At 44.8% G+C, this 26,394-nt stretch overlaps 1 protein-coding gene across 7 annotated transcripts in view; it reads right to left on the reverse strand.

The window, feature by feature from the left end:
• Positions 1-2,581: 2,581 nt before the first annotated feature.
• LOC122927361 (CD209 antigen-like protein C) overlaps positions 2,582-26,394 on the reverse strand; it is a 99,957-nt gene continuing 76,144 nt past the window's right edge. For all 7 annotated transcript variants that reach the window (XM_044279144.1, XM_044279140.1, XM_044279139.1 and 4 more), the window contains 3 exons: positions 20,081-20,232; positions 17,302-17,408; positions 2,582-2,935 (listed from right to left, as the gene is read on the reverse strand). In XM_044279144.1, coding sequence (XP_044135079.1) covers positions 2,806-2,935; positions 17,302-17,408; positions 20,081-20,232 — 389 coding nt within the window. In that variant the 3' untranslated portion in view covers positions 2,582-2,805. The remainder of the gene's footprint in view (positions 2,936-17,301; positions 17,409-20,080; positions 20,233-26,394) is intronic.

The raw sequence follows: 26,394 nt of genomic DNA on the forward strand, positions 1-26,394 counted from the left end.
GATAGACTGCCAGCCATAGGCCGGCAGCCTATCAGAGGAACAGGAGGGGACACGCCTCTCCCTCCCCTGCTGCAGCATAGACATAATTCTGTATCGCTGTCCTGAGGACGGTGATACAGATGACTATGGAGATGAGCGCTTCCACAATGGAAGCGCTCATCTCCTGCTGCTGTGCCCTGCCGCCGGCAGCCCCCACTTGTCACCAGGGCCGCGGCCTTGCGGCACTCAGGCCTGCCGGCCTAGCAGGAAATTTCCCGGTCCTGGGTACCTGCCACTGAGGCTGCAACTCTCTGTGTTATAAATCCCAGATGGATATGATTTAGGCCTCGTCCACATTTCCGTGTAAAAAAGCATACATGTATCATCAGTGAAGATGTCCGTGGAGGATCCGTGTTTGTTCTGTGTGTCTGTTTTTACCATCCGTGACGTCGCTCAGCTGAAAATAAATTTCCAAAGAATCTCCTATCAGTCTTGCCATCCATGTTGTGAGAAGAAAGGTTTCCGGCACTGTGATACTTTTCAGTAGGAACTTCCTCTTTATTAATGTAACTTAAATCCATGTACAGACAAATCCTTACAACATGCGGTAGTTGACGCGTTTCAGACCAGTGGTTACGACTAAGGACACTGGTCCAAAATGTGTCAACTACCGCATGTTGTAAGGATTTGTCTGTACATGGATTTATGTTACATTAATAAAGAGGAAGTTTCTACAGAAAAGTATCACAGTGCCGGAAACCTTTCTTCTCACATGCTATATGGACTACCTGTTTATTCCGTGCACACGGAGCATTTGTAAAAAGGTGAGCTGGAAATGTAACGTTTTGGCCATCCGTGTTGTGTATGTGATTTTCCCCGGACCCATAGACTTCTATGGACATGCTTGGTCCGCATCACGGATCAAAGTAATGCATGTCCTCATGATTTTTTACTGACCCACGGTCCATAAAAAAATACTGAAATGTGAACAGACATATTTAAATCAAAGGGTACGTGTGCTGTCCGTGGAAAATGCAGACAGCACACATCAGTGAAAAACTGAAATGTGGACGAGGTCTTAGGGCTCATGCGCACGAATGTATTTTCTTTCCATGTTTGTTCTGGTTTTTTTTGCGGACCGTATATTGAACCATTCATTTTAATGGGTCTGCAAAAAAAAAGGAAGGCACTCCGTGTGCATTCCGTTTCCGTATGTCCCTATTTCCGTACTGCAAAAAAATAGAACTTGTCATATTATTGTACGCATTACGGACAAAGATAGTACTGTTCTATTAGGGGCCAGCTGTTCCGTTCCGCAAAATACGGAATGCACTTAGACGTCAGCCGTATTTTTGCGGATCCGTTTTTTGCTGACCGCAAAATACATACAGCCGTGTGCATGAGCCCTTAGGTGTATTCTAGGGTCCAGGATTTAGGAGTAGCTGTAGAGACTAGATGGTATGACCGCTTCCATACTACACTCCGGGTTTTTATCCTGCTGAACCTGGAGTTCAGTTGGGCCTTAAAGGTATTTAAAGAGAGCAGACTACAGCCATACTCGGACTGGATTCCGCTGACCTGTACATGGTGAGCACTCATATTCTGGCACTCAGTGGCGTACCTTCAATGTAGGCAGACTACGTGACTGCCTGACGCTGAACTCCTTCCTCTTCTCCAGGAAAGAAAACAATGTTTTTTTTTTTTTTCATGTAGTGGCCACTAGGTGGTGCTCAGTGCATTGAGATCAATGGTAAGTTTATAAATTCCTATGTACGCAAAGAGGGCATTGCTACCGTGAAAGGGGCACAGAGAGGGCATAACTACTGTGAAAGACTCATCTTGTAAGATATTGTTGGTCTTTTCATGTACTTGAAGAACTGTATCGGTTTTAAGTCCATCTGTCTAACATATCTTAGATGAGGCCTAGCACAATATGCCTGAGATTTATGAACTTCTTTCAGTTGGAGGTATTGGTAAAAAGCCTACAGAGCTCCAACGATCAGGTTCTCATTATCCATCACCGATCATTAGGAGCGTTTAGTGCCATTTTTTATTTTTATCTTTTTTACTGTTCATTTTTTAAATTTAAATTTTTTTTGGCGCCATATTGTGTGTTGCATTGTTATATTTATCCATTGTATCTATCTATTGTCCTCCATGTTTTGTCTGTTTTACCGACCCACTAAAGTGGACCACAGCATCATATTTATATCCTAATAAATACTATATGCCAGAATCTTGTCCTCAATATCTTTGTCCATCTGGTACCAGATAGTTGAGTGCCCCCTACCATTTCGCTCACTTGCTATTTCCACAATATTTCGACCAGGAGTAGGTCGTAAGGGTCGTGCACCATACCTAGCTGATACAAGAGGTCAGAGCTACTGTACTACATTCATTCTAGGTATTGGTAAAGACTAGAATATGGCATCTCAAATATAGATTGACTATACAGGAGGAGTAGATCTTGTAAACCTCATATATTAGACTCTTCCATAGCTTCATGAATGGCCAAGTGGCTCAACACTATCTACCACCTTTTCACCAAGCAGTGACTCACATTTGGCGCTGCAATAGAGAGCTTTTATCAACACCATTGTTCTTGTGAATATATATTTATTTTGGTAACTCTGAATTATTACTGTTTTGTAAGAAGACCCTACATATTCCTACTCCACCATCCACCATCCTCTGTTCCCATTAAAAAATATATAACTGAGCCATTTTCTGAACGAGGATGATTGATACGAGGCTGATATACAGTAGTTGAGATAATCTTCTTGAAGTCAGATGAACTTTGGTTCAGATGCTATAAGTACTCCAAATTCAGCAGCACCGACATTTCTTGCAAATATACAGCAATTTTCTTTCGCAGGGCAGATCATTCCAGTATCCACTCACGGATTCGGCACAATGCTCACTAAGCGGGTTATTTGGCTCTCCTTCCTTCCAGGTGCTGGGGAAGGACAAAAAAACGGTGAAAATTATCAGATTGGTAAAGTCCATATGTTATGGATGGCCATCACCTCACTCCTCACCACAGCAGCCCTTAGGAAGAGGGACTAAGGTAGCTAAGGGGTAGCAAGTTCGTGAGCCCACTAATCAATATAACATAAATTTCTATCTGAAAAACCGATTCAGTTTAGGAGACCTGTTTAAGGTGCTTATCAAAAAGGGCATCTGTCAGCAGATTTGTACCTATGACACTGGCTGACCTGTTACATGTTCTCGTGGCAGATGAAGGCGTCTGTGTTGGTCCCATATTCATATGTGCTTTAATATATGTAAATGAGCCCTTAGGCGCAACGGGGGCGTTACCGTTACACCTAGATGCTCTGCTTTCTCTGCAACTGTTGCACTCTCTCCAATTTGATTGAGAAGACCAGTTGTGATGATGTTTTCACTGCCTGGTCCTGTCAATCAAAGTGCAGAGGGGGCAGCAGTTGGAGAGAGAGCAGAGCCTCTAGGTGTAACGGTAACGCCCCCGTTGCTCCTAGAGGCTCATTAGCATATATTAAAACTTCATTTTTTTCCAGCGGTGCAGCCACATATGAACATGGGACCAACACAGATGCCTTCAGCTGCCAAACGCACATATAACAGGTCAGCCAGTGTCATAGGTACAAATCTGCTGACAGATGCCCTTTAAAAAATCCCTACATTCATTGCTTGAACTCCCAGGATCGGCAGTAATATTACAGCAAGTTTTCAATTCCTCTACACTACACTGCCAACACCAGCAAAATAAATTATCATACAGGTATAATTTAAATCAATGGGCTGTACATGTAATGCACAGAGGTCCTGGGGGCTCCAGAGTGAGATGAACTCCTTTTTGGCTCATAATGGAGGGTCTAAGGTGGGAGACCCCCTCCTTTATTATAGGGCTGCCATCTGGGGTAATTGAACATTTTTAAACAAATACCAATTTAAGGCAAAAAAGGACAATTTACATAAAGTGATCTGCTTAAAGGGGTAGTCCGGTAGTCCTGTGGATAGGAGATAACTATCTGTTCACAAGAATAGGGGCTCCATATCCTGTGGAGCCCCCCCAGAAATGGACGGATCGCTGGTCAAAGATGCGCGCTGCTGCTCCATTCATTTCTATTGGAGTGCCAGAGATAGCTTAGTATTGTACTCTGCTATCAGTGGTGGACTTTTCCGACCAGCCACACTGTCCATTTCAGGGGGCTCCACAGGGTATGGGATCCCTATTGATGTGAGGTGGTAGTCCCAGAGGTAGGATCCACACCAATCTGATACTTATCCACAGGATAGGGGATAACTTGTTATAACGAAAATACCTCTTTAAGTTTCCCCACTTTCAAAGAATAAAGGGGGTGGGGACGTAGAATCTAAAGTAAGTGCCACACCGTGGGATACATTTAAGGGCTCATGCACACAAATGTGTGCTGGCCATGCCCATATTGCAGCCTGCAAGCAGCAGGTCCGCAATATACGGCACCTGCCGTGTGCGTGCCGTATCACGGATGCGGACTCATTCACTTGAATGGATCCGCAATCCGGAAGATACGGTGTGGAGGCACAGGGCAAAAGGCCACAGAAGCACTTTGGTCCGTGCTTCCACACCGCAAACACATAGAACATGTTCTATTTTTTTTGCGGTGTGGACGGATCACGGATCCATTAAAGTTGAATGGGTCTGCATCCATCAGCGCAGGCCACACAGACGGTGCCCATGCATTGGGGACCATCATTTGCCATCCTCAATGAACGGCACTGGTGGCACATGTTTGTGTGCATGAGCCCTTAGGCATATTTGGCATCTGTTTGAGCCATTTCCATCACAGATCTGTTATTTTAGACAGAAAAAAAAGTCCTGCATGCAGATCAGAAGAACAGAAAAATAACAATGATGTGAAGTCCCCCTAAGACCTCGTGCAGATGAGCGTTTTTGTGTGTCACATTTCATAAAAAAAGCTCCATGTAAGAGCTAAAATGGTGGGCTCAGGTGAATAAAGCACACCATTATATACAGTATATACAGTAAATTTATATATATATATAGTGGGGTTTCGCTCTGGTAGACAGGATTAGCGGACGCAGTATAGAGGCAACAACAAGTTCTTTGGATCAAACAGTTCAGTGTTTTATTCACACTTCAGGCAAGTGACAAACAAGCAGTCATAATCAAACAAAAAGTCACCTTGCGGAGTTGGTGTTAATTCACACCATGCAGCAATTCTGCATTAAAGAGTCCTTGACCATAGCAGCACCAACCTGTTTTCACGCCAAACAGGTAACAAGCCTTCATCCAGGCCCCCAGATTCGAACACAGACTCCTCGCTTCTGAGTCCAGCTGCCTATTTAAGGACAGCCAGGTGTTGCTAAAACCCAGACCGGCACTTAAAATCCGGTCCGGTATTTGACCTCACCTGGCTGTAAATCAGCCCAGCAGCACATTCTGGGAGGAAAATACCTGTTTTCCCAGACAAAACCTCTCACTGTGTCACATACTTCCCCCCTTCCTGCCCTGTGTTCCACCGAAAACTTAAAATTTTGTAGGGAGAGAAACCATCGGGTGACCCAGGCATTTCTGTCCTTGGCCTGGCTCATCCACTTGAGAGGGGACTGGTCAGTCACCAGGCGGAATTTTCTCCCCAATAAATAATAGCGGAGAGATTCTAGTGCCCACTTCATAGCCAGGCACTCTCTCTCCACTATACTATGCCGGGTCTCGGCTGGGGTGAGCTTACGGCTGAGGAAGACAATATGATGCTCCGCCCTGTTGACTTCCTGAGACAGTACAGCACCGAGGCCTACTTCAGAGGCATCTGTCTGTACTATAAACTCCCTTTTGAAGTCGGGTGTTACCAAAACCGGGGACCCGCACAGGGCCGACTTCAAAGTGGAGAAAGCCTCTTCCACCCAATCATCCCATCAATGAGTTGTGTCCCTTCAAGGGCGCGGCTAGAGTAGCAAAGTGGGGAACAAACCTCATGATTTTATCTGCCTAGTGGTGACAGGTCGGGGCCAATTCCGTATCGTCTCTATTTTGTTCACTTGGGGTTGGATGACTCCTACGCCCAATGACATACCCCAGGTACTTAGTCTCTTCTAACCCTATCACACATTTTTTTGGGATAGCGGTTAGGCCAGCTTTCCGAAGGGAGTCCACTACAGCCTCCACTTTAGGTAGGTGACTTTCCCAGTCGGTACTGTGGTGTCACGGCCTGTGGTGGGCACCATGACATGGTGGCCACACATGCTGTTGCCTTTGGCAAAGTGGTTGCATGCGGAGGCAGTGTCACAACCTATGTTGTTTGTGCCGTGACACGTTTGCCACTCGTGCAGTTGCCTGTGGCTATGTGTTGTTTATGCATGTATGAGCGATTTCCCTTTTAGTTGTTTCCCTTCCCTGTCTGGTGTGCGTGGGTTTAATTCACTGGCTGGTTTGGAGCAAACTGGTGAGTTGGGTGTGGTCTCAGGTCTCTTTATTTGCTTTGGCTTGGAGACCGAGATCTGTTGGTTTGTCTGCCTTGCATGTGAGATGCTTGCTCTGTGCATGTCTGAGGGCCATCCAAGTTTGACATCAATGTTCTCAGCAATGTCATCTGTTATGTCATACTGTGTGTTTCCTCCTTGTCTTCGCATGGAGGTCCGGGTAGATGTTGGTGCAGTCTTTCCATCTCTGCTGCGGCAGGTAAGTGTTGTTGCTAGTGTTCTGTTGTTACACTGTGTACTTACCTGCCATGCAGTTGCTGCATTCTGTCTTTCTCCCTGTAAGCTATTGGGCCTCTGGAGATGTTTGTCATCCGTGGTGATGGATGAACAGGAGTCTCTGCCCTGTCACGATGTTGAGGGTGATGCAGGGATTCCTAGACTTCTAGGTTCGTGGGTATGAGTCCCCTTACCATTGAAGGTGGCTCATACAGTCAGGAGACTATTTGAGGGAAGCTTTAGGAGGTGACCAGCTCCCTTTTTCCCTTCCTATGGCCTAGTAATTGGCGACATTGTACAGTGGGGAGTTTCCCCCACTCCCTACCGTGACATGAGGATGACAATATCGTCCAGGTAAGCCGAAGCATACCGACGATGTGGACGAAGCACGATGTCCATTAGTCACTGAAAAGTGGCAGGGCGCCATGCAGACCAAAGGGTAAGACCTTATATTGATGCAGCCCCTCAGGCGTGATGAAGGCAGTTTTCTCTTTGGCAGCCTCCGTTAAGGGCACCTGCCAGTACCCTTTCGTTAGGTCCAAAACAGAAAAATACCGGGCTTGTCCTAACCTCTCGATGAGCTCATCCACCCGGTGCATGGGATACTCATCGAATTTGGAAATCTCGTTAAGTCGTTACAAAACCACAACCTCCCTTCCGGCTTGGGTATCAATACTATAGGACTGGCTCACTTTTTGACTCCTCAATGACGTCTAGCTGCAACATTAGCTGCACCTCCTCCGATATGGCTTGTCGCCGAGCCTCGGGTACCCAGTATGGTTTTAATCTGACTTTTGCCTGAGACTCAGTGACAATGTCATGCTGGATTATGGAAGTGCGTCCAGGGAGGTCCAAGAACACATCCGTGTTCTGACTAACAAACTTCCTGGCCTCCTGAGTCTGTTTAGAGGAGAGGCTGTCAGCAATTTTTACTGTGGCAGCTGCCTCTCTTGCATCAGACAGAGGGGCCAGTACCTCTTCTCCTAGAAAAACCGGCCATGGGCTTTCTTCTGTACAGGTTTCCCTATCTTTCCACGGTTTGAGTAAATTTACATGGTGAACCTGCTCCGGCTTTTTCCGCCCTGGCTGGTGTACCTTGTAGTTTACATCTCCAATTTTCTCGAATACCTCGCAGGGCCCCTGCCACCTAGCCAGGAACTTACTGTCCACGGTCGACACCAGAACCAAAACCCAATGACCCGGGTTAAAGATCCGGACCGGAGCCTGCCGATTATATACCTGACTCTGGGCTCGCTGAGCTGCCTCCATATGCTCCCTAACAAGAGGCAACACTGTCTCTATCCGATGTTGCATCTAGGTAACCTATTCAATGACACTTTTATGTGGAGTAGGTTGTTGTTCCCACGCCTCTTTGGTCACGTACAAGAGACCGCAGGGGTATCTGCCATATAGCAGTTCGAAGGGCGAGAACCCAGTAGAGACCTGTGGTACCTCTCGCACTGCGAACATGAGATAGGGAAGAAGGAGGTCCCAGTCCTTCCCATCTTTAGCCACCACCCGTTTCAACATATTTTTTTATGTTTGGTTAAACCTTTCTACCAGACCGTCCATTTGCGGATGGTAAACGGACGTCCGTAGTTGTTTTATGTGCAGCAACTTACAGAGTTCCCTCATCACCTTGGACATAAAAGGGGTCCATTGGTCGGTCAGAACCTTTTTAGGTAGTCCTACTCGGGAAAACATCTCCATTAATTCCTTAGCTATTGTTTGGCCGAGGTACAAACCGGATTCCAAAAAAGTTGGGACACTAAACAAATTGTGAATAAAAACTGAATGCAATGATGTGGAGATGGCAAATGTCAATATTTTATTTGTAATAGAACGTAGATGACAGATCAAATGTTTAATCCAAGTAAATGTATCATTTTAAAGGAAAAATACATTGTTCACAGTAATGGTTAAAGATAAATATGTTGTAGGAACAATTAAACTGTATCACTGATTAGTTATCCTACTTTAAAACTTAGCTTTTATCAGATATTATATATAAAATATATGTCCCACAGTAGTAATAATGATGACTGCATGAAAAGGAAAACATACATAACTTTGCTCAGACGTAGATTATTAGGTACTGCGTATATGTATGTAACACATCAGTTTATGCATACACATATGTAGTCCTATCACATAAATATAATACAATGGTTTGACCATTTATTATGATCCCCACTCACGGTTTGTTGCATGGGCCAGGTGTGATCAAGATATTCCGACCGCTTGCGTGATCAAGGGGGTCTGTGGTGGTTACCGTTGTCTGCTGAAACAAATATGGTTCCAGATAAAGTTCAGTTGCTGAGTAGCTTGAAGCAGTAGGTCAGACAGGTAGGAGAATGTCCCTGATAGACTATTATTCTCCTGCCTAAAAGCGGAGAGGTCTCCCGCCTAAATGCGGGAGAATCACCCCCTGCGGAGCGACCCCACTTCTCGGTGGCTTTCCCTGTTATTCTGGCCCTATTGCTATCTTCCAATGCTGTCCTGTTACGATGTTTCTTTAAAAGGTATTTCCCTTCTTTCAAAGGTATTTCCCGACGCGTTTCCTCTGCCAGGTGATGCTAACAGATTCATCAGGGGTGAAATAGATAGTTTGGATGGTATAGTAACCGTCAGCTCAATCGCTTTTATGGTGGTGTCCCAGCTAGATTGCAGTCCAGAGTGATGTCTGTAACTGCCCCCTTAAATATACCGTTATATCAAGTCTAATTGGTGTGTTAATTGCTCACATACCTTTTCTTTTTCTCGCCATTGCTCTTTTTCCGGCGTGCGTTCCATTTGGGTTAGAGGCGGATACGGAACTACGTCTCACTCTGCGCATGCGCATTGTTTTACCTAGCCCCGTGGAACGCATCACGTGCACGTCGTGCGTCCAGTCAGCTGATCCTTTTGCCTGTGACGCCACGCGTATAGTGTGGAACGCATCGGCGTCACTGGATAATGGTCCGTGTCACTATGGAACGCATTGACGTCATATTAAGGCGTCAAGGTGATTGGAAAGGAGAGCTATATATCTTACTCCTTCCATCAAGTATGTACGGTAGTGGACAAAACATATTTATTTATATCAGTGTATATATGTGGTATTAAAGTAGGTCCGGATCTAGATGATATGGTCTGTCATATTGATTACATATCAAACATTTTTTCTGCATCCCGGTCCAATTCAATTTCTTTGTTTTGTCTATTTTTTCGATATACATGTATACATCTATATACACACATACAGATATCTGTATATATACATGTACATACCCGTACATATAGCAACATACACACAAGGCCTAAAGTATGTTTATGTTGTGGGGTATACTGGTGCATAAATGGGGGACATTTGTGGGAGTGGGAGGGAGATCGGTCCTGGACTTGAGGCATTATAAACATAATTCATGATATGTCCTGGGCCTTTATTGATTCCCAACCCTCCTGTTTATTGATAGTTGTGACTATTACCTATCTCGGTAGATGTAGTATAGTTCCTATTCCGTATATGTATTATTGTTATTATCTTTACACTTGTCAAGTGGGTACGAGTATTCTAGACGCCCGGGGCCTAAATGAAACAGCCAAAAGACAGAATCTCGTTTAGGCCGAGCGGACTAACTGTCTTTAACCTGTGAGTCCACTCAGTCTCTTTCTGTAATATTTTTCTATTGAGGTCACCGCCTCTAGGAGATGGACGTATCACCTCTATGACACAAAATTTTAATACCCTGGAGTCTCCATCGTGACAGATCTGAATGTGTCTAGCAATTGGGGTGTCCCGTTGGTGTCTGATGTCTCCCAAATGATCTCCAATCCTCCTCCTGAGTTCTCTCTTGGTCTTGCCAACGTACTGAAGATTACAAGTGCATGTGCATAAGTATACCACCCCTGTAATGATAGGACTACATATGTGTATGCATAAACTGATGTGTTACATACATATACGCAGTACCTAATAATCTACGTCTGAGCAAAGTTATGTATGTTTTCCTTTTCATGCAGTCATCATTATTACTACTGTGGGACATATATTTTATAGAAAAATACATTGATTCAAATTTTCACGTTGTCAACAAATCCCCAAAAAGTTGGGACAAGTAGCAATAAGAGGCTGGAAAAAGTAAATTTGAGCATAACGAAGATCTGGAAGACCAATTAACACTAATTAGGTCAATTGGCAACATGATTGGGTATAAAAAGAGCTTCTCAGAGTGGCAGTGTCTCTCAGAAGCCAAGATGGGTAGAGGATCACCAATTCCCACAATGTTGCGCAGAAAGATAGTGGAGCAATATCAGAAAGGTGTTACCCAGCGAAAAATTGCAAAGACTTTGCATCTATCATCATCAACTGTGCATAACATCATCCGAAGATTCAGAGAATCTGCAACAATCTCTGTGCATAAGGGTTAAGGCCGTAAAACCATATTGAATGCCCGTGATTTCTGGGCCCTTAAACGACACTGCACCACAAACAGAAATGCTACTGTAAAGGAAATCACAGAATGGGCTCAGGAATACTTCCAGAAACCATTGTCAGTGAACACAATCCACAGTGCCATCCTCCGTTGCCAGCTGAAACTCTACAGTGCAAAGAAGAAACCATTTCTAAGCAAGATCCACAAGCTCAGGCGTTTTCACTGGGCCAGGGATCATTTAAAATGGAGGGTGGCAAAATGGAAGACTGTTCTGTGGTCAGACGAGTCACGATTCGAAGTTCTTTTTGGAAATCTGGGACGCCATGTCATCCGGACCAAAGAGGACAAGGACAACCCAAGTTGTTATCAACGCTCAGTTCAGAAGCCTGCATCTCTGATGGTATGGGGTTGCATGAGTGCGTGTGGCATGGGCAGCTTGCATGTTTGGAAAGGCACCATCAATGCAGAAAAATATATTCAGGTTCTAGAACAACATATGCTCCCATCCAGACGTCATCTCTTTCAGGGAAGACCCTGCATTTTTCAACAAGATAATGCCAGACCACATTCTGCATCAATCACAACATCATGGCTGCATAGGAGAAGGATCCGGGTACTGAAATGGCCAGTCTGCAGTCCAGATCTTTCACCTATAGAGAACATTTGGCGCATCATAAAGAGGAAGGTGCAACAAAGAAGGTCCAAGACGATTGAACAGTTAGAGGCCTGTATTAGACAAGAATGGGAGAGCATTCCTATTTCTAAACTTGAGAAACTTGGTCTCCTCAAGCCCCAGACATCTGTTGAGTGTTGTAAGAAGAAGGGGAGATGCCACACAGTGGTGAAAATGGCCTTGTCCCAACTTTTTGGGGATTTGTTGACACCGTGAAATTCTGATTCAACATATTTTTCCCTTAAAATGGTACATTTTCTCAGTTTAAACTTTTGTTCCGTGATTTATGTTCTATTCTGAATAAAATATTAGAAGTTGGCACCTCCACATCATTGCATTCAGTTTTTATTCACGATTTGTATAGTGTCCCAACTTTTTTGGAATCCGGTTTGTATGTCGCTGTGGCACCGCCTCCGGGTACCGAGTGGCGTAGTCTAGAATGACTAAGGCTACTTTCACACTTGCGCTTGATCGGATCCGTTCTGAACGGATCCGATTATATTAATGCAGACGGAGGCTCCGTTCAGTACGGATCCGTCTGCATTAATAACTTTCTAAGTCTGAAAGTAGCCTGAGCGGATCCGTTCAGACTTTCAATGTAAAGTCAATGGGGGACGGATCCGCTTGAAGATTGAGCCATATGGTGTCATCTTCAAGCTGATCCGTTCCCATTGACTTACATTGTAAGTCTGAACGGATCCGCTCGCCTCCGCACGGCCAGGCGGACAGCTGAACGCTGCAAGCAGCGTTCAGCTGTCCGCCTGGCCGTGCGGAGGCGAGCGGAGCGGAGGCTGAACGCCGCCAGACTGATGCAGTCTGAGCGGATCCGCTCCATTCAGACTGCATCAGGGCTGGACGGAGGCGTTCGGGTCCGCTCGTGAGCTCCTTCAAACGGAGCTCACGAGCGGACCGACGAGCGCAAGTGTGAAAGTAGCCTAAGATGTGTTGATGCCCTCTGGCAGACTTTGGTACTGGGCCTATGAGGCCCATAGCTATTCGGTCAAGCGGTACTTCGATAATCGGTAGAGGTACTAGGGGACTACAGAAATGTGGCTGGGGGCTAGTTATCTGGCAGGTCGGGCAAGACTTACAAAACTCTTCCACTTCTTTGAATATGCTGGGCCAGTAAAACCGCTGTAGAATACGATCCTGAGTTTTCTGCAGCCCCAGGTGACCCCCGAGAATGTGTTGGTGGGTTAGATCTAACACAAGCTTGCGATAAGCCTTAGGGACCACCCCGTAGTTGGTTTACCTGATACAACATATCCTGATGAACCACAAAACGGGGAAACACTGACTCTGCCCCAGGTTGTTGTGGTTCACCATCTACTATTAACACATTTTCCCAGTTGCGGGATAGGGTTGGGTCCCGATGTTGGGCGTTACCAAAATTATCCCCGGACACATTGAGGTCTGCCAATTCAGGACACGGGGGCAAGTCCTCCATGTCTCCCACCATCACACTTAGCGGGGTTGTCTCCCCCTCTTCCACCGAAGTGGTGGTCACCCCTACCGCTGGCCCTTCGGTCTCAGGTTCCCAGGGTTCTGGTCTCCCCCCTAAGCCGGGCCACTCTGCTAGGGTTATCCCTGTCTCATGGGTATCAGTCACTCTCATAGCAGCCCACAGTGCTGGGAGGCCTGGGAAGTCTCTCCCTATTATGAGTTCATAATGTAGAACTATGGCGACAGCCACCTCGTGGGTCCATCTACCGGCCACCGTAGTTAGAGACACCAGCGCGGTGGGGTAGTCTTTTAAGTCTCTGGGGATGCACATCACCCTGACTTTCCGGCCAGTATACTCAGGGGACCACACCAGGGTAGCCCTTACTAGGGTTACCAGACTCCCTGAGTCCAGCAGAGCCTCCACCGGAGTGTCTCCCACTTCCACCTGGCACAAATGATCTAGAGACTCTGGGTTACCTGTTGCACACAGCCTCCTGGCATATAGCGACTGACGGTAGCCATAGTTAGTGTCCATGGGCTCAACCCGATGGGGACAGTCAGCCCTTACATGGCCAGGCTCCTGACACCGACAGCAGACTATCGGAGCCAGGTTTACCGTGGGTACATCCCGGGCGGGTTTTATCGGCTCAAATCTCCGGGCCTGGGGTGGAGATTTCCAGGTTTGCTGACCCCCCTCCCAACAGAACCCTCCTTTAGATTCCTGGTAGCTTCATAGAGTTCCACCAGGTCCACCATCTCAAGGGCATTGCCAGGAGACACCTGAACAATCCAGTGCTATAGAGGGTATGGCAAAGACCCCCAGAACATATCGGTTAACATACGATCCAGCATAGCAGAGGGACTCAGCACGTCAGGCTGTAGCCATTTTTGCAAGAGGTGAAGTAAGTTATAATACTGGGGTCTTGCAGGCTCAGCCGGGTTGAACCCCCACTGATGCACCCGCTTGGCCCGGACCCACACATTCACCCCCAGTCTTGCCAGAATCTCACCCTTGACTTTTTGGTAGTTGGCCGCTTGATCGTCCGGCAAGTTGAAATACACCCGCTGGGAATCGGATGCCAGGAATGGAGCGACGACCTCAGCCCAGTGGTCACAGGGTAGCTTTTCCCTGATGGCCACTTTCTCGTACATCGCCAGGTAGGTTTCGATGTCGTCTGCAGGGGTCATCCTAGGAATCGCGGCACGGACTGCTTTCCGGGCATCGTGGACGCTTGGGGTTGCTCCTGCTGTCTGTAAAGCCATCATGTGTTGTAGCAGCAACTGTTTAGTCTCCTGCTGCTGCTTATTAGCCTCACATTGCTGCAGGTTTGTCTTTCGCTGCTGCAGATTAGCCTCCATGAGGGCCTTCACAACAGCCTCCATTTTGTCGTGGGGCACTGGTTGTAATACAGCTGGTTTATGTACAACATACAACCGTGCCTGAAAAATGCTGAAACAAAAAAAGAATCGTCGTTCACGCCAGCCTCACTGCTCATGCCGACATCCTCCACCAATTGTGGGGTTTCGCTCTGGTAGTCAGGTTTAGCGGACGCAATATAGAGGCAGCAACAAGTTCTTTGGATCAAACAGTTCAGTGTTTTATTCACACTTAAGGCTAGTGACAAAACAAGCAGTCATAATCAAAGAAAAAGTCACCTTGCGGAGTTGGTGTTAATTCACACCATGCGACAATTCTGCTTCAAAGAGTCCTTGACCATAGCAGCACCAACCTGTTTTCACACCAAACAGGTAGAAAGCCTTCATCCAGACACAAGGCTCCCAGATCCCAACACAGAGATCTTGCTTCTGAGCCCAGCTGCCTATTTAAGGACAGTCAGGTGCTGCCAAAACCCAGACTGGCACTTAAAATCCAGTCTGGTATTTGACCTCACCTGACTGTAATTTAGCCCAGCAGCACATATTGGGAGGAAAATACCTGTTTTCCCAGACAAAACCTCTCACTGTGTCACAATATATATATGTATATATATATATATATATATATAACAAATGGAAAAATCGGACAGCACTCCAGACGGTTTCTTCGGTAAAGCAAGTGAATTTAATCACCCATGTGGTGGCAGCAAAAAAGCAACGTTTCGGCTCTACATGAGCCTTTCTCAAGCTTGAGAAAGGCTCATGTAGAGCCGAAACGTTGCTTTTTTGCTGCCACCACATGGGTGATTAAATTCACTTGCTTTACCGAAGAAACCGTCTGGAGTGCTGTCCGATTTTTCCATTTGTTTAGTAGTGGGTAAGCTCCAGTTGCCGTACTCGGACCTTGCACCCGCTTTTGTTTCAGTTGTGGTGCTGCCGGTTGATTTTTTTCATTATATATATATATATATATATATATATATATACCGCTATAGTATACTTCTGATCTAAAAAATTATATATTCGAAACAAAAAAGGACACTGCATTAGTAATTATTACTAGATGGCCGTGTCTTAGCAGGGACATGATAACGAGGAAACCTCAGAAAAGTCTCTCAAGAATTCTGCAGAGAAAAAAAAATATCTAAAGCTACTAAATTTTAATTGGTAAAGTCATGGCATAATTAAAGGGTTTGGGCTATTGTCAGCAGTACATAACAGTAGGTTTTATAAGTCTCTGCCTACCACCGTTCTCCTAAAATAAACACCTTTATGCTAATGAGCCTCTAGGTGCTATGAGGGCGTTGCTTCAGCACTTAGAGGCTTGGTCTACTCACCCTTTGGCATGCCCAGATCCAGTTGATTGACTGGCGAGTTTTCCTCTTCGTCCATTCAATCCTGCATCTGCGCAGTCCCATTTAGTATTCGGCGCAGGCGCAGTGAGTGAAGGATGCTCTCCTGCTGCCGGACTCACTCACTGCACCTGCGCTGGCTTCACTCACTGCGCAGGCGCCGTCCCGTTTAGTATTTGGCTCAGGCACAGTGAGTGAAGGAAGTGCTTGGAGCTAATGTCAGTCAGCTACATAACGTAATTTCTGATGACAGAAACCCTTTAAGTCATGGCCATGTGCACACCTCAAACCTACCTAATTTATGTAAGCCCCGTTTATTTTTACAGCTGAATTTGCTGCTATTGTCTTGAAAAATGAAGTGAAAATAGTTAAAATAGTGAAGAAGTGGTTGCAGGAGGCGCCAGCTCAACCTGTGAGATGTGCCTGAAGAGATGGAAGACTGTGGCTCCAGAGGACTCCTATCAGGAGAGCAGTGTGCTGTGGGGTGAGAGACAAGCTTATGGAATTTGTTGGTTCAGGTGGGGAGGGCTGTCTGCATTGCTCCTTGGGAACATATTTGGTTTGTGATATAGTTTTATACATATGGTGTGTGTGTGTGTGTGGTGTGCTAGTTATGTTGTATTGTCTTGTGTGCCCCAACACTGTCTGTGAAGCTTGTGTTATAGTTGGGTTGGTAGGTTCACCATGTCCTGTCTACAGGAGGAGGTGTCAGTGTGGACCCTGGAAGATAGTGAAAGTACGCTGTGATTAGTAAGGTGGTGGCCTAATGGCATTGAGTTATGTGTAAGTTCAAATAGTTTCATGTTGTATGTGGACTACTGTAATATGGAGGAATGTGGCCAGTGGCTATGTGACCATGTGGTGGCCTGAAACGGTGTCACTTGCACGTTGCATGCTTGCTGCCAAGTAGGTAGTGACTTTGCATTAATGAAGGACCTCAGGAGGTGCTGGGCAAAGAATATGGAGAGGCTGGTGCATCCCCATGAATACCTACTTGGTGAGGCATGCAGAAAGTTTGGGTAGCCTCTCAAAAGACTCACTATGGCACTGAAGAAAGGGTAGAAAAAAAACAATGGCCTCTCTCATCGGACCAGTATAGTGTATGGTCCCTGGTGTAGAACTGCAAGTTAATTATTTTCAAGTATTGTGCCTTTGTGCAACAACAATCAAAATTGTTGCAACCATCAAGCTTCCTGTGCCTTTTTGTAAAGAAATAGATTCCGGGTGCTCATTGTGGTCTGCAATTATTCTTAAAGGAGAACCACCTCCTACACACCTCTATGAGTATTGCAACTGTGAGCCATATTGTTACATGTATGAAGCTTAAGGTGTACTAACAATGCTTGATTGTCCCTGTAAATTAAGTAGAAATCATATTTACCTGTGACTCATCATTGATCCATCCACCCATTTCCATTTTCCAGGTTCTGTATCACGTCTCAGTCCAATCCAGTATCTGCCATTTTCAATGGAAGGTTTCAAGGCATCCTAGAATAGCATAAAGCAGGCCTGTAAAATGTTTACCTGAACTTCTTAATAAAATCTAATGCATCAAAAAGCCCACTTTGATTGTTCAAAAATGAGTAAAGCAAACGAGTTTCATGTTCACATACTCTATGGAATTTTGCCTGACTCTAGAGAAACTCAAGAGCACTCCTAGTGGTTAGATTTTTCCTAGACATCCCTTTCCTAGGGGAATATATAATTCTTGCATGCCAGTTTTCTGGTGTTCAAAAGCCGCAAATTTTGGTCTCAGTGCTATTTTATGCAAAATGTGCAACTTTAGAATTTTTCCACCACCCTCACCACTTTTACAAAAAGTGAGCAGTATTTGAAAGGAAGGGAGAGAGTCACCATTGGCCCAACACATTAAGCAATACTGTATGTGTGCCAGAAAACTATTACACACAAATTCTACACCAGCTCCCTTGTATTTTCTGGCACCCGCAACTCGCAGAATATGCAGAATATAACACCCGCAGAATATGGTGATTATATTTTTTTTCTCAAGGCTTTAAAATATTATAATTTTTTTTATTCATTTAGAGTAGGTTCCCACTCAGAGGCAACCTTGTCGTGGTGAGTGGGCCTATGCTTTTTGATCAAATTGTATACCAATGCCTCATGTACAGTATTTACCATAGGGGTAGGTATGCGATATATTGCACTGAGAAGCGATTTTTATTATGCTGAGAAGCAGTTATTAGACAAAAGCATAGTGTTGAGAATGTGCAATGCAGTTCCACTCTTATATTTTACATTTTGTTCCCAGTATTAAAATGCAAGAAAAGGTAAAACCAGTGTTGTATCGCTGTAATCGTACTGACCTGGAGCATGAAGGTGAATGGTGTAAAAAATCCCAATTCCACCCAACTTGGAATTTTTTTTCCCCCTTTCCTCTTCATTGTATGCAACCGTAAATAGTGCTATTAGAAAGTACAACTTGTCCCGCAAAAAATAAGCCCTCATAAGGCTATGTAAATGGAAAAATTAAAAAACTTAGGAAGAAAAACTTTTCGCCTATGCAGGGGCTTTAGAGCTGTTTTTCAGAAGGAGATCTGACTGCTATTAAGATATAAAACTTAGGAAGCATTTATGGGACATTTACTAAGACCAGCATATTACAGGTCGGTGTTAAAGGGTACAGAGCTGAACCAGGACATACCCATAATTTCACCCAGGCGGCTCCCCTGACTTGAGCATCGGAGCAGTTCATGCTCCGATGCTCTCCCTTGTCCTGAGCTAGATCGCGCAGGGCAGGGGCACTTTTATTCACAATAACATGCTGCCAGGCGGAGGCTTCCGCCCAGCAGTGTGTTCGGTGACGTCACCGGCTCTTATGGGCGAGCTTTAGCACTGCCCTAGCTGTTTTAAAAGCTAGGGCAGAGCTAAAGCCCGTCCATCAGGGCCGGTTACGTCACTGGGCTCACTGCTGGGCGGAAGCCTCCGCCTGGCAGGCCTATGGAGAGCTCGGTTCATCATCGGAACTCCAGAAAATGGATATGTCTGGGTTCAACAGCTCTGAACCCGGACAACCCCTTTAATCTATTCCCCCTGGCATCAGATGCACCATTAATATTTATTTTATACACTTATATAGCGCTACTATATTCCGCAGCGCTTTACAGACATTAGCATCCAACTGTCCCCAATGGGGCTCACAATCTAGGGTCCCTATCAGTATGTCTTTGGAGTGTGGGAGGAAACCAGAGTACCCGGAGGAAACCCACGCAAACACAGGGAGAACATACATACTCCATGCAGATGTTGCCCTTGGTCGGATTTGAATCTAGGACCCCAGCGCTGCAAGGCACCAGTGCTAACCACTGAGCCACCGTGCTGCCCATAATTGTTAAGAGGCACACAGCGTTTTATAATTGTGGTGCCTCTGTGCAGGTCCATGCACCAAAATGGAAGTCTACAACTGCAAGGGAACTGGTGTAGATTTCTGCTATAATCTATGACAGTTTCCTGGCTAAGATGATAACAAATGTGATGGGACAGCTACGCCGTCCGCACACTGACTGCTTCTTGGAAAAGTGTTGAGCAGGGCATGAAATCCCCAAAAAGTAGCACAACTTTGCACAAGTATGGTGTGCAGGTACCCAACTTTTTTGGTGTAAAGGGAATGAGAATACCTTTTAAGGGGTTGGCCCATCTCACACATTGGTGGCATATCACTAGGACATGGCACCCATGTCTGATAGGTGCAGGTCCCACCTATGGGATTTTTGAAGAATTAAGGCCCCTCCAACGCACTTCCCACAGTATACAATATGCTCTTCAGGTTATCCAGATGGTCAGCTCAATCAACAGATCTCTCCCATATGGAGAATGTGTGGCACTAGATGGGGCAATGGATCGCCCATACACAGCATCCAACAACCAGCTGGCTGAACTACGGGTCTAAGTTAAAAGAATTTGGAATGAGATAGCACAAGAGGATATCCAGCATCTGTATGACATTACCATACAAATGTGGCAGTCTGTATCGCAGCAAGGGGAGGTACCACCCAATATTAATGTGACCCTGCCTCAACATATCATAACAGATTTGTCAAATGAATTATTACACATCTTGTTATATTATTCATGGCTCCTTTAAAAATGTAAGCCACGATGCCAAAGACGCAATGTGACTGAAATCCATAGATTCTTACCGTCTCGTCCTTATTTTTGAGAAATGCAAGCGCTGATCCATTTCTGACACACTCATCTTTAGCATTGTCCCAAGACAATGTGTCTGTAGAGAAGTAGTAACAGAAGAGACCTATTGGCTTCCATCCAGAGGGGCAAGTTCTGCAGACAATTTCTGAGTGGGAGAGAAAATTATAAATGATGTAGAGCTACCTACAGAAGAGAAGACGACAGATTACTGCTCTCTTTAGAAACACTTTCAACCTCAGATGAACTCATGACAAATTACACAGTGTTATTTTTTATTTAACAAAAACTAGGCCAAAATGCGGAAGCTGTGTGTGAAAAATTAATTAATTAATTGATCATTAGCCAGTGTGACCAACTCTATAAAAGCAGACATTTGGCAGTTTGCTGGTCTGGAACATTCAGGCATGTGTTAACAAAATGTCAAGGAGGGAAGACATCATTTGCATAATTGTTGCTGTCCGTCTATCAGAGAAGGGATATAAGGCCATTTCCAAACAATTTGAAATCCATCATTCTACAGTGAGAAAGATTATTTACAAGTGGAAAACATTCAAGACAGTTGACATTCTTCCCAGGAGTGAATGTCCCAGCAAATTCTCACCTAAGGTCAGACTGTGCAATGTTTAGAGAGAGTATAAAAACCCAAGAGCTACGTCTAAGACTCTGCAGGCCTCTGTTAGCATGTTAAATCTTCAGGTTCATGACAGTATAATTAGAAAAAATGGGTATGGCTTATTTGGGAGGGTTTCCAGAAGAAAGCCTCTTCCTTCTAAATAGAACATGGCAGCACGGCTTAAGTTTGCAAAGTTGCATTTGAACAATCCACAAGACTTCTACAAAAAATGTTCTTTGGGTAGACAAGACCAAAGTAGAGATGTTTGGACATAATGCTCAGTGCACATTTAAGGAAAGCCAAATATAGAATATCAGCACAAACACCTTATACCAACTGTCATGCATGGTGAGGGGAGGGGTAATGACTTGGGCTTCTTATGCAGGCAAAGGACCTAGCCACCTTGCAGTCATTGAGTTGACCATGAACTTCTTTGTATACCAAAGTATTAGAGAGTCTCCAACAGTTAAAGCTTGGCCAAAACTGGCTCATGCAACAGGACAAGTATATGAAACACACCAGCAAATCTACAACAGAATGGCTGAAAAACAAAAGGATCAAGGTGTTGCACTGGACTAGTCAAAGACTAGACCTTAACCCCACTGAAATGCTGTGGTGGGACCTTAATAGAGCTGTGCATAAAAGTAATCCCTCTTTATAGCTTATTCCCTCCAGGCATTCGCTATGGTAATCCACCCTTGTCGGGAAAGAAAACTTATGCATCACTTATAACTATTTTGTGGACTGTTTGCAAACAGCCCTTGAGAAAGCAGCTACTGGTGAAACCGGTCGGGCAGAGGGATCTGCGTTTTTATCATGATATGCCTTTTAAAAGATTCACTTTTGCGAGTATAACCGAATAAAACAAACTCCTTTACAATTAGATCCTGCATGAGGTGTTTTCTGTCAATTTTTTCTGCCACTTTTGCACGAGGGTCCGCAAAATAGCTACAAGTGACGTTCTCTTAAAGTTTTCTTTCCCACCAAGATTGATTACGATGGATTACCATACCGAATGCCTGGAAGGAATAAGCTATAAGGACCACTGGACCACTGAAGTGACAAGTGGAATTTGGCCAGCACTGCAGACCGGCTTATCAGGAGGAGAGACTGAGCATCACACGTGCAGTGGTGAGATTTATCTGTTAAAACTGATCCTATTTTAAATAGACTTTATTTTAACAGTGATATCCGCACGCTCCAAGTCGTCGTACCCTATTGCTATCCTACTCATTAAGATTAGATCAGTTTTAGTAGATTGGTTAGATGTCATCATGATGGAACATCAATCCAATTTTTATTTTTATTTTTTCCTAAGATTGGTGTTAGGATCTGGACTTGAACCTGGGACCTCTGCTGTGTCTGGCGGTTCCTCTACTTGCTGAGCCACCTGAAGTGCTAGACAGTTCCTTAGACTATTCCTTGAATGATCTTGTCTTGAATCTTGTTTGCCTTGAACCTTGAACCCCTTGCTCCTCCAATGAACTTCCTGATTTAAGCCATGTCTCTGCACTTCCTGGTTGCCAGATTATTGTGCCTTTACCAGCCAATATCTTGCTCTTGTCTATACTGCTGCCGACCGTATCTCTGCTACCATCCGTTACTGACATTTGGCTTGTTCCTCGACTACGCTCCTGCTTAATCCCAACCTGCACTATTTGTTACCGACTTTGGCTTGTTATTCAACCACGCTTCTGCTTGATCCCTGTCTGCTATATCTGCTACTGGACTTCGGCTTGCTCACCTCCTGCTGGGGCTATCCTGAGGACCGCGACCTGGTACTAACATGCAGCAAAGTCCATCTCCACCATCAGGAGCTCTGGCGAATACCGGTTAGTACTTAGACCCCGCACCTCAGGTGAACCCGTGTCATCAGCCAGGGTGACCAGTGTGAATATCTGCTACGCTGCTATAGCTTCTGGCCTCCGAGCCTGACTCCAGACCGTGACAGAATAATCTGGCCCAAAACATGGAGGCCGCTGTAGCAGCTGCTGTGGCTCCTCTCAGGGTACAAATCTCTGAGTTGCAGGCATTTGGTGTTAACTACCAGGAAAAGTTTGCTGATTTACAAATTGAAGTGAAAGGGCTACAAGAGGACATCCTTGATCTGCATAGACAATTGCGGGACTTTCGTTCCCGTGATACTGCTGCTGTAGATACTAAAGCACGAATGCCCCTACCACTCAAGTTTAATGGAGACCGTCACCATTACAGAGGTTTCCTTAATCAGTGTCGTATATACTTTCAGATGCAACCAGCTGCATTTACTTCTGACAGGAAAAGGGTGCTGTTTATTATTAATCTCCTGACTGAGGAAGCCTTAGCCTGGGCCTCCCCTTATGTGGAGAAAGATTATGTCATCCTGGATAATTTCAATAATTTTGTGGCTGCTATGAATCAAGTTTTCGATGATCCTAACCGCTGCGCTACTGCTGAGGCAAAATTACACAAATTAAGGCAGGGTAGACGCTCTGCTGCAGAGTACACCACAGAATTCCGACGTTGGATCTCAGATACCAATTGGAATCCAGCAGCACAAAAGAGTCAGTTCCGTCAAGGACTCTCTGAACAAGTAAAAGATGAGCTAGCCAGAGTAGAAAGTCCTGAAGACCTTGAGGCTTTTATTAAATTATGTATTCGAATTGATCAGAGGCTTACTGAAAGGAGAAAAGAGAGACTGGGAATCCTAGGCAGTAATGGTGACATGCGTTTTTCTACTAGCCAGTTTACTCCTAAGGGTCCAAGAGTTCTTCCAGATTCTGACAGTCCTGAACCTATGCAGGTGGATGCTATTAAAAGATATATTACTACTCAGGAGAAAGAAAGACGACGTTCAGAGAACTTATGTCTTTATTGTGGAAACGCTGGACACTACGCAATTAATTGTCCCAATAAATTTAGAAGAACAATTGCGGCAACTGATGTTGTATCTGAACAAATAAACTAAATTTCTTAGTCTGTCTCTCCTTTGAATCAGGAAGCAAATAAAGTTAATTCTTTATCAACTTATTTTATCATCCCTATAAAGCTTATCGTTGAAGATGGTGAAATACCTTGTTCTGCTATGCTGGACTCAGGGGCTGGGGGAAACTTCATGGACATTGAATTTGCCCAAAATCATAACATTCAAATAAGAAATAAACTCACCCCTGTTGATATGGAAACTGTGGATGGCTCACCCTTATCTTCAGGACCTGTTACCCATGAGACTGTTTCACTTAAACTCCTAATTGAGACTGACCATCAGGAGACTATCAGTTTTCAGCTGATCACATCACCCAAGTTCCCTATCATCCTGGGCATTCCTTGGTTCTCTATCCATAATCCCTCCATCAACTGGGAAACACGTTCTTTAAGTTTTACCTCTGACCATTGCAAAAAACATTGCAGGGAATCTTATCAAATAAGCCCTCCACCAACCCTGGATTCACAAGCAGTTATGGTAACTACCCAGTCATATGACAAGCTACCTCCACAATATCTTGAGTTTCGTGACGTTTGTGATAAAAAGAACGCCGATCAGCTGCCTCCTCATCGCTCGTATGATTGCCCCATTGAATTGCTTCCAGGGGCAGAAATACCCTTTGGTCGCCTTTTTTCTTTATCAGAACCTGAGCTGAAGGTGCTCCGGGAGTGGCTTAATGAGAATCTGGAGAAAGGTTTTATCAGACACTCAACCTCTCCTGCTGGGGCAGCCTTGTTCTTCGTGGAGAAAAAGGACTCAACCCTGCGTCCGTGTATCGACTACAGAGATTTAAACAGGATCACAATTAAAAATCGCTATCCACTTCCACTGATTCCAGAAATGCTTGAGAGACTCCGCTCCGCCAAGCTCTTTAGCAAATTAGATTTACGGGGGGCATACAACCTTGTCCGCATTCGTCCTGGAGATGAATGGAAAACTGCTTTCAGAACCAGATATGGACATTTTGAGTCTTTGGTCATGCCCTTTGGACTGTGCAATGCTCCCGCAACCTTTCAGCATTTTATTAATGATTTTTTCCGAGATTTGCTGGATCAGTTTGTAATAGCCTATTTGGATGATATTCAATTTTTTTCTGATAATTTGTAAGAACACCACAAGCATGTCTGTATTGTCCTCAAGAGACTAAGGCAGAATCAACTTTACATAAAACTAGAGAAATGCGAGTTTGAACAAAGTCAGATCCAGTTCTTGGGTTACATAATTTCTTCTGAAGGGGTAAGCATGGATCCCGATAAGATCAAAGCAGTGGTGGATTGGCCTGTCCCTACGAATGTTAAGGAGATACAACGACTTGTTTGATTTGCCAACTTTTACAGGAGATTTATAAGGAATTTCTCCAAGGTAATAGCTCCAATTACACAGATGACAAAGAAAGGAATACCCTTTTTGTGGTCATCTGAGTCACAAGCTGCCTTTAGTAAACTAAAGACTCTCTTCACTACTGCACCAATACTGGTACATCCAGATCCTGAACTACCTTTCATCGTAGAAGTTGATGCTTCAGATTCTGCTGTGGAAGCTATTCTTTCTCAGCGAATTGGAGAAAAAATGCAGCTTCATCCTTGTGCTTATTTCTCTCGACTGATGTCTCCAGCCGAGAAGAATTATGACATTGGAAACAAGGAGCTGCTGGCAATTAAGCAAGCATTTTCTGAGTGGAGGCATCTGCTGGAAGGGGCTAAGCACCCTGTAATCGTTCTCACGGATCACAAAAATTTAGAATTTATTCGTTCTGCCAAGAGGTTGTCATCTAGACAAGCACGTTGGACCCTATTCTTCTCGAGGTTCAATTTCGTTATCTCGTACCGCCCTGGGTCAAGGAATGGTAAGGCTGATGCCCTGTCACGGATGTTGTCTGGGCCTCTCCAGGAAAGCAACTCTGAATGTACGATCCTGCCTCAAAAGAACTTTCTAGGGGCCATGAGTTCTAAGACCTTTCTTAATCTTCTCAAGAAGGGGTATGAGAATGACCCACTTCTTAATCATCCTCCTAAAGACTTTAACCTCAAGTACAGCAACGGTTTTTGGACTCAAGCGCATTGCCTCTATGTACCTGAATCAGTTCGAGTAGAAGCCCTCAGGTTGGTTCACGACTCTAAACTTGCTGGTCATTTTGGGGTTTCTAAGACAGAGGAACTCTTATCACGTTCCTTTTGGTGGCCTGGGTACAAGAAAGATGTCAAGAGTTATGTGGCTTCGTGTCGAACCTGTGCTCGCAATAAGACACCCCGATCGTCTCCTCTGGGGTTACTTCAACCTCTGCCTGTTCCATCAAGACCATGGGGGTCAATTTCGATGGACTTTGTGGTCAACCTTCCCCTTTCTAAAGGGATGACCACCATCCTGGTAGTTGTGGACCGTCTCACTAAAATGGCTCATTTTATTCCAGTTAAGGGGGTACCCTCTGCCGAACATACTGCAGAAGTAATGGTCCGGGAAGTTTTTAAACTACATGGAATTCCTGATGATGTGGTGTCTGACAGAGGAGTACAGTTTACCTCTAAATTTTGGAGAAGTTTTTGCTCAGCGTTGGGTGTAACAATTAATCTGTCCTCAGCTTTTCATCCACTGTCTAATGGTCAGACCGAGAAGACCAATCAAACCTTGGAGCAATACCTTCGATGTTTTGTGAGTTATCTTCAGGATGATTGGGTGGACTACCTTCCTACGGCAGAGTTTGCTTATAATAACTCTAAACATAGCTCCAC

Source organism: Bufo gargarizans, chromosome 2 (genome assembly GCF_014858855.1).
Source record: "Bufo gargarizans isolate SCDJY-AF-19 chromosome 2, ASM1485885v1, whole genome shotgun sequence".
In the NCBI taxonomy this organism is placed as follows: Eukaryota; Metazoa; Chordata; class Amphibia; order Anura; family Bufonidae; genus Bufo; species Bufo gargarizans.